Source organism: Oncorhynchus mykiss, chromosome 31 (genome assembly GCF_013265735.2).
Source record: "Oncorhynchus mykiss isolate Arlee chromosome 31, USDA_OmykA_1.1, whole genome shotgun sequence".
Lineage (NCBI taxonomy): Eukaryota > Metazoa > Chordata > Actinopteri > Salmoniformes > Salmonidae > Oncorhynchus > Oncorhynchus mykiss.
The window spans coordinates 38,040,401-38,056,631 of NC_050571.1; the positions used below are offsets into that span (position 1 = coordinate 38,040,401).

The following is a 16,231-nucleotide window of genomic DNA, read 5'->3' on the forward strand; positions in this document are numbered from 1 at the left end:
AAGGCGCTGGAGGACACGTCGAACGTGCTGAACATGAATCTGGAGTGACGGTGAAAAATTCAGGATATCGTCAAGGTAAACGAAAACAAAGATGTTCAGCATGTCTCTCAGGACATCATTGACTAATGCCTGAAAGACAGCTGGAGCGTTAGCGAGGCCGAAAGGAAGAACCCGGTATTCAAAGTGCCCTAACGGAGTGTTAAACGCCGTCTTCCACTCGTCCCCCTCCCTGATGCGCACGAGATGGTAAGCGTTACGAAGGTCCAACTTAGTGAAAAACCTGGCTCCCTGCAGGATCTCGAAGGCTGAAGACATAAGAGGAAGCGGATAACGATTCTTCACTGTTATGTCATTCAGCCCTCGATAATCTATGCAGGGGCGCAGAGACCCGTCCTTCTTCTTGACAAAAAAAAACCCCGCTCCGGCGGGAGAGGAGGAGGGGACTATGGTACCGGCGTCAAGAGCTACAGACAAATAATCTTCGAGAGCCTTACGTTCGGGAGCCGACAGAGAGTATAGTCTACCCCGGGGGGGGGGTGGTTCCCGGAAGGAGATCAATACTACAATCATACGACCGGTGTGGAGGAAGAGAGGTGGCCCTGGACCGACTGAACACCGTGCGCAGATCGTGATATTCCTCCGGCACCCCTGTCAAATCACCAGGCTCCTCCTGTGAAGAAGAGACAGAGGAAACAGGAGGGATAGCAGACATTAAACATTTCACATGACAAGAGACGTTCCAGGAGAGGATAGAATTACTAGACCAATTAATGGAAGGATTATGACAAACTAGCCAGGGATGGCCCAAAACAACAGGTGTAAAAGGTGAACGAAAAATTAAAAAAGAAATGGTTTCACTATGATTACCAGAAACAGTGAGGGTTAAGGGTAGCGTCTCACGCTGAATCCTGGGGAGAGGACTACCTTCCAGGGCGAACAAGGCCGTGGGCTCCTTTAACTGTCTGAGAGGAATGTCATGTTCCCGAGCCCAGGTCTCGTCCATAAAACAGCCCTCCGCCCCAGAGTCTATTAAGGCACTGCAGGAAGCTGACGAACCGGTCCAGCGTAGATGGACCGACAAGGTAGTGCAGGATCTTGAAGGAGAGACAGGAGTAGTAGCGCTCACCAGTAGCCCTCCGCTTACTGACGAGCTCTGGCCTTTTACTGGACATGAAGTGACAAAATGACCAGCGGAACCGCAATAGAGACAGAGGCGGTTGGTGATTCTCCGTTCCCTCTCCTTAGTCGAGATGCGGATACCTCCCAGCTGCATGGGCTCAGCACCCGAGCCGGCAGAGGAAGATGGTAGTGATGCGGAGAGGGAGGCGACGGAGAGCGCGAGCTCCTTTCCACGAGCTCGGTGACGAAGATCAACCCGTCGCTCAATGCGAATAGCGAGTTCAATCAAGGAATCCACGCTGGAAGGAACCTCCCGGGAGAGAATCTCATCCTTTACCTCTGCGCGGAAACCCTCCAGAAGACGAGCGAGCAAGGCCGGCTCGTTCCAGCCACTGGAGACAGCAAGAGTGCGAAACTCAATAGAGTAGTCTGTTATGGATCGATTGCCTTGACATAGGGAAGACAGGGCCCTGGAAGCCTCCTCCCCAAAAACAGATCGATCAAAAACCCGTATCATCTCCTCCTTAAAGTCTTGATACTGGTTAGTACACTCAGCCCTTGCCTCCCAGATTGCCGTGCCCCACTCACGAGCCCGTCCAATAAGGAGAGATATGACGTAGGCGACACGAGCAGTGCTCCTGGAGTAAGTGTTGGGCTGGAGAGAAAACACAATATCACACTGGGTGAGGAACGAGCGGCATTCAGTGGGCTCCCCAGAGTAACACGGCGGGTTATTGATTCTGGGCTCCGGAGATTCGAAAGCCCTGGAAGTGGCCGGTGGATCGAGGCGGAGATGGTGAACCTGTTCTGTGAGGTTGGAGACTTGGGTGGCCAGGGTCTCAACGGCATGTCGAGCAGCAGACACTTCCTGCTCGTGTCTGCCTAGCATCGCTCCCTGGATCCCGACGGCTGAGTGGAGAGGATCCGAAGTCGCTGGGTCCATTCTTGGTCGGATTCTTCTGTTACGGTGAGTGAATGAGGACCCAAAAGCGAACTAACTTAAACAGAGCTTCTTTAATAACCAAACATAGGTAGGCTCAGATAGACCGGCAGATTCCGACAGGACAGGACAAGGTTACAGCAAACATGACGATAGTCTGGTTCAGGCATGAAACACAACAAACAAGAATCCGACAAGGACAGGAACAGAAACAGAGAGAGATATAGGGACCTAATCAGAGGGAAAAAGGGAACAGGTGGGAAACGGGGTGAATGGGTAGTTAGAGGAGACAAGGAACAGCTGGGGGAAAGCGGGGGAGAAAAGGTAACCTAACAACGACCAGCAGAGGGAGACAGGGTGAAGGGAAAGGACAGAGACAAGACACAACATGACAGTACATGACAGTGTGGGTATAACTGACAGTGGCTACCGATAGTGGCAAATGTTTAACACAATACAAATTGAAAAAAGTACAGTGAAAAGTCTGGGGATATAATTAAAACATCATAAATCTACTCGGTAGGTTTAGTGCTATACTGTTGCACATTGCTACAGAAGCCTATAGCTTGGGTCTCCAAATTCCATCCCTGCAACTTATAAGGCCGGCGTTTGATGAACTTAACTGTGGAAAAGGTGATATTTTGTTATGCTTCAGTTTGCTGCCATATGACTGGTCTATTTACAATCCCCTTATTCAAACAGCTTACTCATTGACCTAGCTCTTAACAATTTGTTTAAAAAAAAAAAAAGGGGAAAGTAGATGTTGTTCCATTTGGAACCGACAGGCTCCTCGGCCTTATTCATCGTGCTTATAGAAAGACCATATTCTGACCTTTTCTTAATTCTATCTGTAGAATTGATTTGATCTCCACCCCCAAAAGAATAGGAAGGGGAATAGCATGCTATTCTCATACTTAAGTTTAAAGTCAGAATACGCGTAGAGAGAAAAGAGCATAAAAAAAGGAATCGCGTTCAATTTACGCGTGCCGAACTCGAAAGTACTATAAATTACTGTACATCACTATAGAACTAGTCTGTCCAGTCTATGATGGACGACTCTATTTTTGGTTGCGTGTGTGTCAGAGATGTGCACGGTGGACTGCGGCCCCCACGGAGCATGTGTCAGTGGGACGTGTCACTGTGAGGAAGGATCGGCAGGCTCAGAGTGCGACCAGAGGGACTGTCACCCACGCTGTACAGATCATGGCGTCTGCCGAGAAGGCAAATGTGACTGTCACCAGGGCTGGACAGGAGAGCACTGCACTATTGGTAAGTCGTACTGACATGTAAAGCCATTCATAACTGGTAAATTACCCAATGCAGATTAGCAGTTATCCTCCACCCACACTCAGTAGAGAACCAGTATAAAGAGGCAGTAATGTAACTATTAAAAGTCCACTGATGCTCCTGAATATGCCCAAGAGTTTTTCCAATTGTATCTTGAATGCAGTCATCAAAGTTGATGAGCTTGGTGGGAATTTGGCTCCTCTCAGTCCAATTTTGCATTATGTAATAAAGAAGTATAAAGTAAGCATTTTCTAAAGCTATATTTATTGCATAACATACAGGTTTGACTATAAATATATTTACCGCTTGAATAGTATTGTACAGAGATGGGGTCAATTCCTCTGCTGAATTGAGTATGGAATTTCCCAATTAAACTTCAATTCGATTCATGAATTGCCAGGGGACTTAGATGGAACTGACCCTGTCCCTGGTACCGCTAACCCTCTTTCCCATTCCATTTCACTCTCACTATCCTTGACACCTGACATCCCCATTATTCTCTTTCCCAATGGCAATGGATTAGGCATGCTCTTCGATCTACATATCGAATCCTACCTCTTATACAGTAAGGGCAGGTATTAAGGGAAATGAGGGCCAGCCAGGACTATGGTCTTATTCAGCTTTGTCTCACTGGAATAGCCCGTGTTCGAGATGACAGCTTCGCTGTGCATTAATCGAGATAATGAGCACTGTGAGGTTGCTTCCCCTTGACCTATGACCTCAACTTCCTGGACACGCTGCTCCTGTCAAAAAGGTGACAGTTAAACTGTTGACGTGGCGCATCATGTACCGTTCCACCCTGTGTCACCCAAACCCACTCGGAAACAAAAGACTCTTCAAACTCTTCAACCCTAATTACATATGAACAAGACTTTCGTCAGCAGTTATCCCATCCAGAGGATGAAGCTGACTGGCGCTTAGAAACGAGGAGAGAGAGAGAGATGAGATTGGGCCGGGGTGATTGGAGGGGTCGCATTCCTGATGTTATTCATCTCTGCCTCCTTAATGAGAACTAAGATCCCATCCCTTTCAACGTCTTCCTGTTTAAGACCCCCCATCAGGAAACCATTTCCTAGCCGTAGATGCGCCTGGGATGAATAGACAGGCATTCTTGCCGGGAACTAGTAGCTTATTCTTTTTTCCTTTTTTTCCCCCCAAGGCTTTCTGAATAACTTCTATTCGCACAAAGCACCTTTAATCACATTACATGGCCAGACTCTGACGAAGGGGCTGGAATAGGCCGCTTCCCCGGACGAGCTATTGTCAGACACATTGCGATCCTGTTTTTAATCTGGGAGGCTTAGGCACCGCTCTTGCTTTACTTTCCATTCTTTTTTTTTTCCCCTCTTCTTTTGATGTTTACTACCAACGTGTTTCTTTTCATTCAAGTGTTCCTGGGAATTCACTGACATGCTTTGTTTGCTCCAATGAGGAAGTGGTTGAATTGCTGATATACAGTGGCAGGACAATAAGGCACATGACAATTGAATGGCCAATACACTGATAGTTGTCATATATAGCTGATGTACCAGTGTGTACTGGGATGACAATAAGCCGAAGTACTTCTGGATGTGTACTTGAAGGACAAGAAGCTACACACCTCTTGAATGGTAAAGGTGTGGTTAGCTGTAGCTGGAGAGATGGTGTAACCGAGTGCACAAGTTCACACTATAATGCTATTTGTGTGTTTGTCAGTAAACAGCTGTAGCTATACAGTTATAAACAAGTTTTGTTTTTTAGATGTTCTATGTGAGTGTACTGTACATTTTTTTTATTTACTTCATGTGGAGGGTTTAATACATGGATGTATGTTGTTATGAAGGAAAGCATGCCACTCCTGGGATGGCAATGTAGCTCATCAAGCAAGCCTGAAAGTTTGCCCGACAGCACCTTAACGCACATAACTATGAAACCTTCATAGTGCAAACAAATTAGTTGTTTCCTTGTCATGCTATCTGTGCATGTTACCTCTGTAATAACACTTCTCTACACCTCTTTTTACCTTTCTCTGTCTTTCGGTCTGCCCCTCCTCTCCTTTCCTCTTATCCGACAAGCTCTGGATTCAAGAGTATCAGGTAATGTACTTTCCAGTCTTTCTCGCTCCTTTCTGTTTGGTCTCAATACACAACAACAACAACAACAAAAAAACGTCAGACTGAAAATGTAAACCAACCCCCCCTTTTGCAAATGTTTCCCCTCTCTTCAATGGTAATAGGAGCGGTCAAGATAGGATATAAAGGTAACGGAATGACTACCCCAGAGAGTTGTCACCAACAATCACTCGCCTGCTCTCTGTTTTCTTCCCCTAGCACGACGTACACATGTCTTATGTCCCAGTCTATCACTGTTTGTATTGTGGTCCGGGGTACCTTCATACATGTCTGTCCTAACTAGTCAAACACTCTCGGCCCCCCTTTTCCTGTCTGAATCCTTGTGTGTGTCTGTCAGAAGAAGCACTAAGCGGATGTAGCCAGTCACTTACACTTAAGCTCTTTTCTATCTTCCACCCTGTGGGGGGAAAAAAGGAAAGCAATATCCTGGTATCAGGTGGAGATGTTGAGACTACGTCAACATCGACCCTCTGCCTTTTGTCTCTACCTCTATCTATCCCATGTCTTTACCTTGATAGTACCTTCACATGGGTGTTGCGCTGGTTTTAGGCCAAGATACATGTGTTGTTGTTTTTTTTTTTGGTGCTGATGCTTCAGATAGGATTAGAGGAACATTGACTAATCAGCGTATAATAAAAATGCAGAGCAAGTTTATTTGCAGTAGTAACCACTATTATCCAACTGTGTGTTGGCCTCCATGCATTCTTAATATCCAAAATTTGCCAAGACAATTTCCATTTCAAAGGGCCCTGAAATGGTATGCAACAGAGTAAAAACCCATGTGAAATTACAGTGTCTTTATACCCCACCACTAAGTGCTGTCAGAAATCTATGTACTGTCTGTCCACTTTGTATTGTCGTTTTCATTTTGTCCCTGTTTTCCTGTCCCTGAATGACCAGGTGTTGTCTTCTCCTTTCAACCTGTCTCCCTCTCTCTGATTGGCTAGCTTGTGTGATTTACATGGTTGTTTTGGCAGATGGGTGCCCTGGGCTGTGCAACAGCAACGGGAGGTGCATTCTGGACCAAGCTGGGTGGCGCTGCATCTGCCAATCAGGATGGAGAGGGCTAGGATGTGATGTTGCCACGGAGACCTTCTGCTCAGATGGAAAGGACAACGAGAGGGGTAAGAACGCCATCCATAATTCTTCACTCTTTGCCAATGATATGACTTTGTGTCCATATAGTGGACTGTTTGAACCAAATAGAGGCAGCATTCTGTTTACAAAGTGTTTTATTTGATCAGTCTAGTTCACAGGATTGATATTCTGAAGGAGCACTGAGTTAGGGTATTGTCCCATGTCAACACTGTTGCATCCTTTGTTTGACAGATGGACTAGTGGACTGCATGGACCCAGACTGCTGTTCGCAGAGCTCCTGCCAGGGCCAGCCCTACTGCCGCGGATCCCCAGATCCCACAAGCATCGTGAGCCAAGGTCAAGGCTCCTCCTCCACTCAGTCGGCCCCCAGGGGCTTCTACGAGCGCATCAGCTTCCTGGTTGGGCATGGCGGTAGTCACGTGATACCTGGGGACAACCCTTTCAACAGCAGGTGAGCTTCATCAAATCCAACTGTCCTATGGGGCGTCGAAATGATAGCCAACGTGAGTTGTCAGTACTGTATCGTTGAAATACACTCGATTGAATCGATTGAATCGTTTTGTCCTGGCGTTGCCCCTGTGGGAATAACTGCGGCTTAGCTCTCTTAGGGACCTTGACTTGATGAGTAAGGGGGGGGGGGGGGATTTTTTTTAATTGAGTTGCAGATTGAGCAACCTGATTTGATGTATCAAACCTTATGTGAAACCTTGTAATGGAAATAACAAAATGTCATAAGACTATCACCAATGAATTACGCACCGGGGCTCTGATATCAATTTGTGAGCAAGTTTCTCATCAGACAAAAATATGTTTGCATCGGGAACCTCAATGCGCTTTGCCTGTCTGTTCTGAATCATAAGTAGAATTTGTTTTGAGTCTGATGGAGTGGGACATTATTGGCAACTGCATGGTGCTTTGGCAATAATATTCCCTGTAACTCGCAGAATAGTTTGGGAGTAATCCTTATGTAAATAGCATGCTTTACCGCAAATATAGAATGAGGCAATCCCCGAGCCGTCCCTGATAATCCGCCTCGTCATTGTGTTCAGCTTACTGTTGATTCCAATTTTTGGCCGATGCATATTAGTTCACTCGCTGAAAATGTTACATTTAATGCTCTTTGAAGTTGGTTTCGTAGTCGCAGACATTATGGCACTTGTCTTTAAGCACAGACATTCCGCAAAGTTTGTCAAAATTAAATTACATTTCTGAAGCAACGAAAAATAAATAGAACTTGATTAGATTTTTTGGGGGGGGGGGTCAAAATGAGGTGAATGGGATTCATGGTAAGCACATTAGCAAATCTGAACTTCATTTGACTGTGGCATTTTTTTTATTTACCATGTCTTGTTTCAAAGTGAAGATTTCTGCTCTATCCCAACTAAATATGAAACATAAAATGCAACTGAAAAAGTCCATTGAATGTGCCAGAGCATGATGGATACTACCCGTAGCATTGTTTGTTTTGTCTCGGTGTGCTGTATCCAATGTCTAGCAGGGCAAGGGGGGAAATGTTTTATGATGTCTTTCCATTCTCACCTAAACCCATGGAAAACAAGAGGGCTAGCCAAGGAAAATAGAACAGTTTTCATTGATTGGATTCCATGCCATTGCTCTAAAAACTGATCCTCTCTCGTATGGCATAAAGACTAATACCTTACATTTGTTGTGTTGAGTCCCACAGCCATATTCGATGTCCCCTTAGAATTCGCTGGGCTTTATATGATGGCCCGGAGAAAACCACTGTTAGACATTGACAGAGAGGGACTGTGTGAATTACATTACTAAACATTGCTTAGGTGATTTGACTTCATGTTTATTTAGGGGTTAGCTCTTGCAGGGTCAGCCAGCCTGTAGAAGATTAATGACGAGGAGAGAATAGTGGACCTACAGAGCTCTTAAAGGTTCCTTCTTCCTCTAGACTGCAAAGTTTTTTTTTTAAATGAGGCATGTCGGAGTGAGGAAACAGATAGGAGAAAGCTGTTGATGATCCCTACCTCATGTCCGTAATGACCTGAAGATAAAGCCTGCCAACGAGACACGTCACGCCTCGCGGCTCTGCCACCAATGTTGATGAAGAAACATCCCTACATCATCTTGCCACCTTCACACTGTTGCCCAATTTAAACAAATTACCTCACATTTAGGAATGTAAGAATGCACCGCGTGTCCAAGAAAGAGCTAAGTGGAAAAATTGATATGCAAATGGTTCCCCCTTCAATTCTTAAAACACTTGCACAGGTAAACTCCTAAAAGTAAGAGGCCTTCAATGGCTGCAAAGCCTATTTGGAATGAGTTTTTGGCTGTTAAAAGGGGTAAAAAGAGAAGGCTGTTGCCAGGGCAAGCCATTCCATGAATAACAATCGCTGACGTGTGTATTTTTAACGGTCAGTAAAATCAGACTGCCGGTACACTTGCCCGAGGGAGGACAGATGTTAACAGATGCAGCTTGTTTGTTTGTTTACTTAATCCTCTTTGCGTTTGTTCACCGGCACAGCCTGGCATCAATTATCCGGGGTCAAGTGCTGACGGGAGACGGGACGCCCCTCATCGGCGTCAACGTGTCCTTCCGGGACTACCCTGAGTATGGCTACACCGTGACACGCCAGGACGGGATGTAAGAGTGCCACCCACACGAACACACACACACACTCATGAACATACACGCACATGCACATTCATGCACGCACATACATAACACACGTAATAAACACGGATTAGAAGACCGTCGTCAGAACAAGGTTCAGCTAAGGTCTGGCATGCTTAAAGTGTATCCCAGATCCACGGTGTCCAAAGCAATTGAAAAAGAGCTATTCAATCAAAACAGCGAAGCATTGTGTCCCACAACAATACCTCATGCAAATATCACCGTGGTTGAGACCATTTAGAACAAGACTGCTTAAAATGCATTGAATCAGCCAGGGCAGAATCAATCTGCCAGCATTGTAGACTAACACAGGATTAGTGTCTGATCTTCTTGGGCTATTACCATGGAGTTGGGGTTCACTTTCTCACTCTTAAAGAAAACAACGTCATACATACATTTCAGGGAAAACATTCAACTCCACCGGGAAGTTTATCATCATACAATCTGTTTGTTGTCTTGTTCAAATTGGCAACAAAATATGTGCATTATGTTTGTCTGGAATAGAAGGCTTAGAATGTTTAGTAATATCTGGGACTGGTGTCGTGACTCTTATGGAGCAGGAACCGCAGAGGTAGGGGATTGGCGATAGCCGCCAAGGATAAGCTGATGTCTCCAGATATACCTCCCTGTAACCCCTCTGACACAGAGCATGATAAATGGCAGGGGGAAATCACACTTGGTTAGCAAGCATATCCGCTCAGGGTTTTAAGAGAGCAGAAACAGCATCAAAGCTTGGCTGTGAGCTCCCCACTGCCCAAAGTGGATGGAGAGAGGGAGAGAAGATGGTGTGGGGGTGGGGGGGGGGGGGGGGGGGGGGGGGGGGACTGTGTGTAGTGCCACCATGCCGATGCTTTACCCCTGGGTGGTGAACCTCGCTGAATATATAGAGCACCACTTCAAAGACTCCCCCTTCATTTCCAAACCAGTAACTCTTCTCAGCGCTCTGCGGTACTAATTAAAACTGGCCCACCAGAGAAGCTAAGCCAAGACTTCTCAACCAAATTCTCACTTTTTAAGTGTCTCAGTGCATCATGGCTGAATAAACCAAAGTAATAAAATAGATTCAGTGAATGATAATAATATGTGAGCTGCCAAGGAATAAGGCAACTGATAAGAACAAGTTCTTTGTTTCTTTGAAAAAATATATAATCTGTTTTGTAGCCCGCCAAAGTTTGTGAATATATATTTGAGTTTTCACTGAATGCATTGTCTTCCGGAGAGCAGCAAATGTTATTTGGCCTTCAAGTTAGTCACACTGGGTAAATATATAAAGCTTCTTTTTTTTAATCACTTCTCCACGTTTATGGGGACGTCTCCAGGTTTGACTTGTTGGCCAATGGTGGTGCCTCGCTGACCCTGAGTTTGAAGCGTGATCCTTTTCCCACACTGCACCGCACTGTTTGGTTGCCCTGGAAGGTGTTCCATGTGATGGACACTGTGATGATGAAGAGGGAGAACAACAACATCCCCAGCTGTCACCTCATTGGACTGGTCAGGCCCAGCCCCCTCATCCTGGCCTCCCCACTGTCCACCTTCTACAGGAGTTCTCCCAAGGACAGCCCCATCATCCCTGAGACCCAGGTGAGATTAGCTCTGGTCTAAAACCTACTGCCAGGTGCCTATTTCCCACAGCATATGACTGTCGTTGCAGTGTGCATTTGGGTGCATTAAATGTTTCCCTGCACTGCAGCCAGGTTAAAAAAAAACACACTGCAAAGTTAATTTAACTGCACTGTCAGTCTCCGCAAATGTATTTAATTACATAGGTAATTGTTCGATGATTGCAAGCAAAGGTAACGTTTGCATCACCCTGAGAAAGAGTTTATCACATTAACGGTGTACAATTGCTGCACCACAGACATTTTTAAAATTAACTTTTTTAACACACTCAACAATATGTTCAGTATCTTTTCTGCTTCAAATCATAGGTCCTCCATGAGGAAGTGGCCATACCCGGAAGTGACCTCAATCTGGTTTACCTGAGCTCCCGCACATCCGGCTACAAGCCCATCCTCAAAGTCCTCATGACCCAAGAACGACTCCCGTTCGGACTAATGAAGGTTCATCTGAAGGTTGCTGTCATGGGCAGATTGTTCCAGAAATCGTTACCTGCCTTTCCAGACCTTTCGTACACATTCGTCTGGGACAAGACAGACGCCTACAACCAGAAGGTCTACGGCTTGTCAGAGGCTATAGGTGAGTTTCCGCCGACACTGAAACACAGCTGTCTGGAGATGTTATGTAAACATCATCTGACAGTGTTGTCAGGTCCAGGTGTAGTCTAGGAGGTTACATTTTGGATGAACTCCTGGTATTGCTTTCCTTTGAACTTCCTGATTGTTTTGGCAGTCAGCATGTTTCGTATGGTTAGCAGACAAAGTCTGCTGACTTTCGTGTGTAATTACTCACCAGTGAACCACAGGGAAAAAATATATGTTTTTAAAGGTCATGCTCATTTTGATACATTTTTCCTTACCCAAACCTGAGTTATTCCAGGTTATATGGTAATTTCATATCCAGATGCACTCTGTTCAGTGAACTAGCAGTATCTCATACTTTATATGCTTGCAATGCAGCAGTGCCTATTGGGATACTAGTGAACACTCATCTGAGATTATACCTCCTACCTACTGAGAAAATTCTACAATCATGAAGAGATTTTACAAGTTTTCAGGCTTATACTCCACAAGCCTCATTACTTTTAAAGGCTCCTGGTAGATTTACAGACGTAATTTATTAGACACTGTTGTTCTTTCCAGTGTCTGTGGGATATGAGTATGAATCTTGCCTGGATGTGATCCTCTGGGAGAAGAGGACGGCCATTTTACAAGGTTATGAACTGGATGCCTCTAACATGGGTGGATGGATGTTGGACAAGCACCATGTATTGGACATTCAAAATGGTAAGACCTCTTTTTTTTCATGGATCTGTTATGCCTGTGTGTGTGTGGTTCTAGGATATGGACAGGTGATCTCTACCCTGAAATGCAGCATTATTTGCTCAGATCAAGATTAAATATGGTTCATCATCTCATTTACCGAGAACAGAGGAGAGTTTTGACGGGTCGATCATTCATATTAATGATGGAATAAATCAGACACAATGCAGAGATCCCATCCTACTCAGCTATTTATGCAACAAGATGGCTTTTGCTGGCCAAGATGGGATACGTTTCTCATACAATTCTTTACTTGTATTATCCAAACTCCTCTTTTGAATGAAAATGCACTAGGCCTCTCTCTTTCAGCCCTGGTTTGTGTGACAGTAAGCTCTCATCCAGCTCTCGATCTTTGTCACAGTTGTCTCGGGGAATTTGTGTCACCCTTTCGTCTATTTGTGTCCGTCAACTTCTGAGCACAATCTTTCACTACTGACTGCCCCTTTCGTTGAGGAGGTTACAGCAATATTTGCTCATTGCCTTTTGACACTCGATCGAGCCCATAGTTTGTATATCACTTTCATGGTTCTATTGAAATTATTGCTATGGCTATAACCAATGTTTACTCATGTTAGTAAAAAGTCTGTTTGATTGTCGCGTGCCATACCCAGTTATGCCATGGACCCATGCTAACCATGTATGCTAACCATGTATGCTAACCATCTCCTCCATATACAAAACTGGGTTTTCTTAGCAGATTATTTGTTACAATATGCTTCAGGAAAATGTTAATTGAACTAGTGTACAGAAGTCAATCTGCATCTTTTGTGTTTACCACACGATGCTATTTCTTCTATGGCTGTTCATTAAACATGAGAAATAGCTGGCGTTTAGCTGAACCAAATCTGTCAAAAGCACCCTAGCACACAAAGTTTTGCAAAGAGCTTTGAAAAAACCCCATTGAGATCTGTTCCAGCCTGACTGCTGCCGGAGCATTGTGTTTTATCCCACCTGTCTCAAGGTAAAGCTAGCTCATCTCAAAGCCTTCACACAGCAGCGCCAGCGCACAGTAGGGGGGGATCGCTGTCTCTAGATGTGAAGCTTCGTGATCAACAGATGTGTAGATGCTTGCTTTGCATCTTCGACATATGATATGCTAATACTTTCTTGCATTAGATTGGGCATCAATGTGCGTTTGTCTTCATACAAAATGTGGTGAATTATGTTTATTAGGTATGAGGTTTCAGTAGAATTGTTTTGTAAGATTTGTGTAGTTTGATATTGATACACGAATGACTGAAATGAAAGACACATTCCTACACAGATGGCGTCGTAACTACCAGGACTCTAAAGAGTTTTCACCATTTTCATTAATTGTATTTATTTCTAAGCCCTTCAAATATATTCTGAAATGTGCCTAAATCAGAAAAGGTTAAAAAAAAATATATTTGAGAATGACAATTTCCTCTTTAACTTCTCCCTGCCTGTCAGCAGGTTAATCAATTTGCCGACAGCAGGGTATCTATCCTCCATTTCACAATCCCATTAGTTTCACCCACAGATAGCATGTGAAGTGTGTGAAATGATTAATGGTTCCTCAGTCAACAGACACTCAGATGGCAGTGGCACAACCCTGTCTTCAAACTTTATCTTTCCCCCTCGTTCGTTCCCCAAACACATGCCATGGCAGATGGCCTTACAGGGGAAAGCTTATACCTATTATGTATGGACTTTACCACATGTTAATATTTGAAGTGCTTGTCGGCCTTGGTTGTTGGCATGACATATTTCGGAAAGTCGTGGGCCACGTGTTAATTTTATAGTCTGCAGGATGAAGCACTTAAGAAATTCAGTCCCGATACATAAATAGCACTTTTTCTTCACAACTAGCTCTGTATTGATTCCCTAATGCTGTACATGTCACCCTCTTTGATAAAACATGCAAGTTGTGGTCCACTACAGTCACACTTCTCTTCTCAGTGACTTTGTCTCCATGTTCCCTTGCCTGAGGAGTCTACTGTGATGTATTTGAGTTTTCCTCTCATCCTCTGGTGAGGAATCTAACAGTCTCTCTCTTTCTCTCTCTCTCTCTCTCTCTCTCTCTCTCTCTCGCTCTCTCTTTCGCTCTCTCCTTCTCTCTTCTCTGGGGCCTGTCTGACTAGATAAGGCCAAAAGCTGTTCTGTCTGTGCTGTAGCTATGCTCCCCCTGACCCCCACTCTCCCTCCCTCCCTGCTGCAAAGTGGCTATATGCCTTCTGTTAAAACAACGCTGTCTAACCTTATAAACATGTTCAGATGTGCAGTGGCCTTAGCCCTGGTACAGCAACATATTGTAGTTTGTCAGACAGACTCTGTCAGAGAGAGACTGTCAAGTTGGTTTGAGCGTTAATGTGTGCTGGAAATTGATGTGTGTGTTGAATGCATGACATTAGACTTTCAAATGGCGTATGGAAAGACGTTTCGTTACACAATAAACTGTGATTGAAATGTAAATGTAGGGGACTGGGGGAAGATTGCCAAAATTACCTCATCGATAATGGGATTTTTTTTAAAAGACCTGACCTAACTTTCTAATAAGGTGTAATGCGTTGAGCTCCTTATACTCAACTGTATGTTGGGCATGTAATAACTGTAATTCTATTGTTAATTAGGTTAAATTCAACATTGTGATAGAGTGAAGATAATGTTTGACATCTTGTGCTTGTTATTACAGAATTACTTGGTTATTGCTTTATAACAAGGCCATCAGGGATGCTTGCTGTCGAGTCAGCCCTCGTTCAGCCTCCGATCACTCACATAGCATGTCTCCGTAGCGACCAGACAGATGGATTGAAGTGCAATTAAAGCTCCAAGGTTGTGCGTTTGATGGCGTCATGCACAAGCCGTCCCCTGGACCCATTCATCTTTGTTAGCCGTGCATTTGTAATGCTCTCCGTTAGAATGAGATGGATCGGTGGAATTGTCCTGCCAGCGGTCCCCCAGATTGTCTTCATTCGAGTTCCCCCTTAAATCAATTAATCAATGAAAGGAACTAATCAGAGAGGGACAAATGGCGGCGAGGCGACACTCGATTTCACATACATCGAGATGTGCAGTGACACATGCGGGGGTAATGTCGAGGAAACAGTGGGTGCTACACCAGGCGTTCAGCGCCACCATCAATCCGGTAATGAGGACAGAGGGAGTGTCGCAATTTAAACGTGTTGCCGGCGTGTGAATAATGATGTGCTCCCAGCATGCAATTCACCCCTTTGATGTTTAAAAATGTTTCATCATTTTAAAGTCTACTCTACCATAACCCTTCCCCTCCCCACCCCCATTTTTTTTTTAAAGGAAATAATATTTGCCCCTTGCTCAAATGTTTTAATGTAATGACTCACGGAATTTGGTCACTCCTCAGTTCAATTGATGTTTCGATACTTTTGAAAGGTACTGGGTAACTGACAAAATAATGGAAACACTTGAGTAAATGAGGGATACACCGTATATTGAATGCAGGTCCTTCCACACAGGTGTGGTTCCTGAGTTAATTGAGCAATTAACATCCCATCATGCCTAGTGTCATGTATTAAAATGCTGAGCACACTATTATTTTCATTCATCATTTTGGTTACCATTGCTATGCCCCCATTGGATGACAATGCCCCCATCCACAGGGCACGAGAGGTTACTGAATTGTTTGATGAGCATGAAAATGATGTAAACCATATGCCATGGCTGTGTCAGTCCCCAGATCCCAACCCAATTGAACACTTATGGAAGATTCTGGAGAGACACCTAAGAGGGTTTTCCACCACAAATAGTAAATGATGGAATTTCTCATGGAAGAATATGAGAGGGATGCAACATCGGAGTTCCAGACACTTGTAGAATCTATTCCAAGATGCATTGATGTGGTTCTGGATCTCATGATGGCCGAATGCCCTATTAAGACGTTATTTTGGTGTTTTGCCTTCATTTTGTCAGTTACTTGTACATTGTGTGCCGAGTTCATGTTTCTTTCCTCACTGTGTCTTACTGGGAGAAAATGAAACAGGGTCTTGACGAGATTGAAAGAACATGTTCTGTAAAGAGGTTACAATTAATTGATGCGTTTCAGAATCCCACGAAACAGGTTCCTCACAACAATGTCAATATTCACGAGACACTG

At 44.5% G+C, this 16,231-nt stretch overlaps 1 protein-coding gene across 4 annotated transcripts in view; it reads left to right on the forward strand.

Moving 5' to 3' along the window:
- Positions 1-16,231, forward strand: part of LOC110505123 (teneurin-3-like) — a 181,696-nt gene that overhangs the window by 139,281 nt on the left and 26,184 nt on the right. For 2 of the 4 annotated variants that reach the window (XM_021584110.2, XM_021584111.2), the window contains exons 12-20: positions 3,143-3,328; positions 5,401-5,421; positions 5,562-5,585; positions 6,435-6,581; positions 6,787-7,006; positions 9,053-9,172; positions 10,522-10,783; positions 11,131-11,398; positions 11,962-12,105. In XM_021584110.2, coding sequence (XP_021439785.2) covers positions 3,143-3,328; positions 5,401-5,421; positions 5,562-5,585; positions 6,435-6,581; positions 6,787-7,006; positions 9,053-9,172; positions 10,522-10,783; positions 11,131-11,398; positions 11,962-12,105 — 1,392 coding nt within the window. The remainder of the gene's footprint in view (positions 1-3,142; positions 3,329-5,400; positions 5,422-5,561; positions 5,586-6,434; positions 6,582-6,786; positions 7,007-9,052; positions 9,173-10,521; positions 10,784-11,130; positions 11,399-11,961; positions 12,106-16,231) is intronic. The other 2 variants (XM_021584112.2, XM_021584113.2) reach the window with 1 other exon arrangement.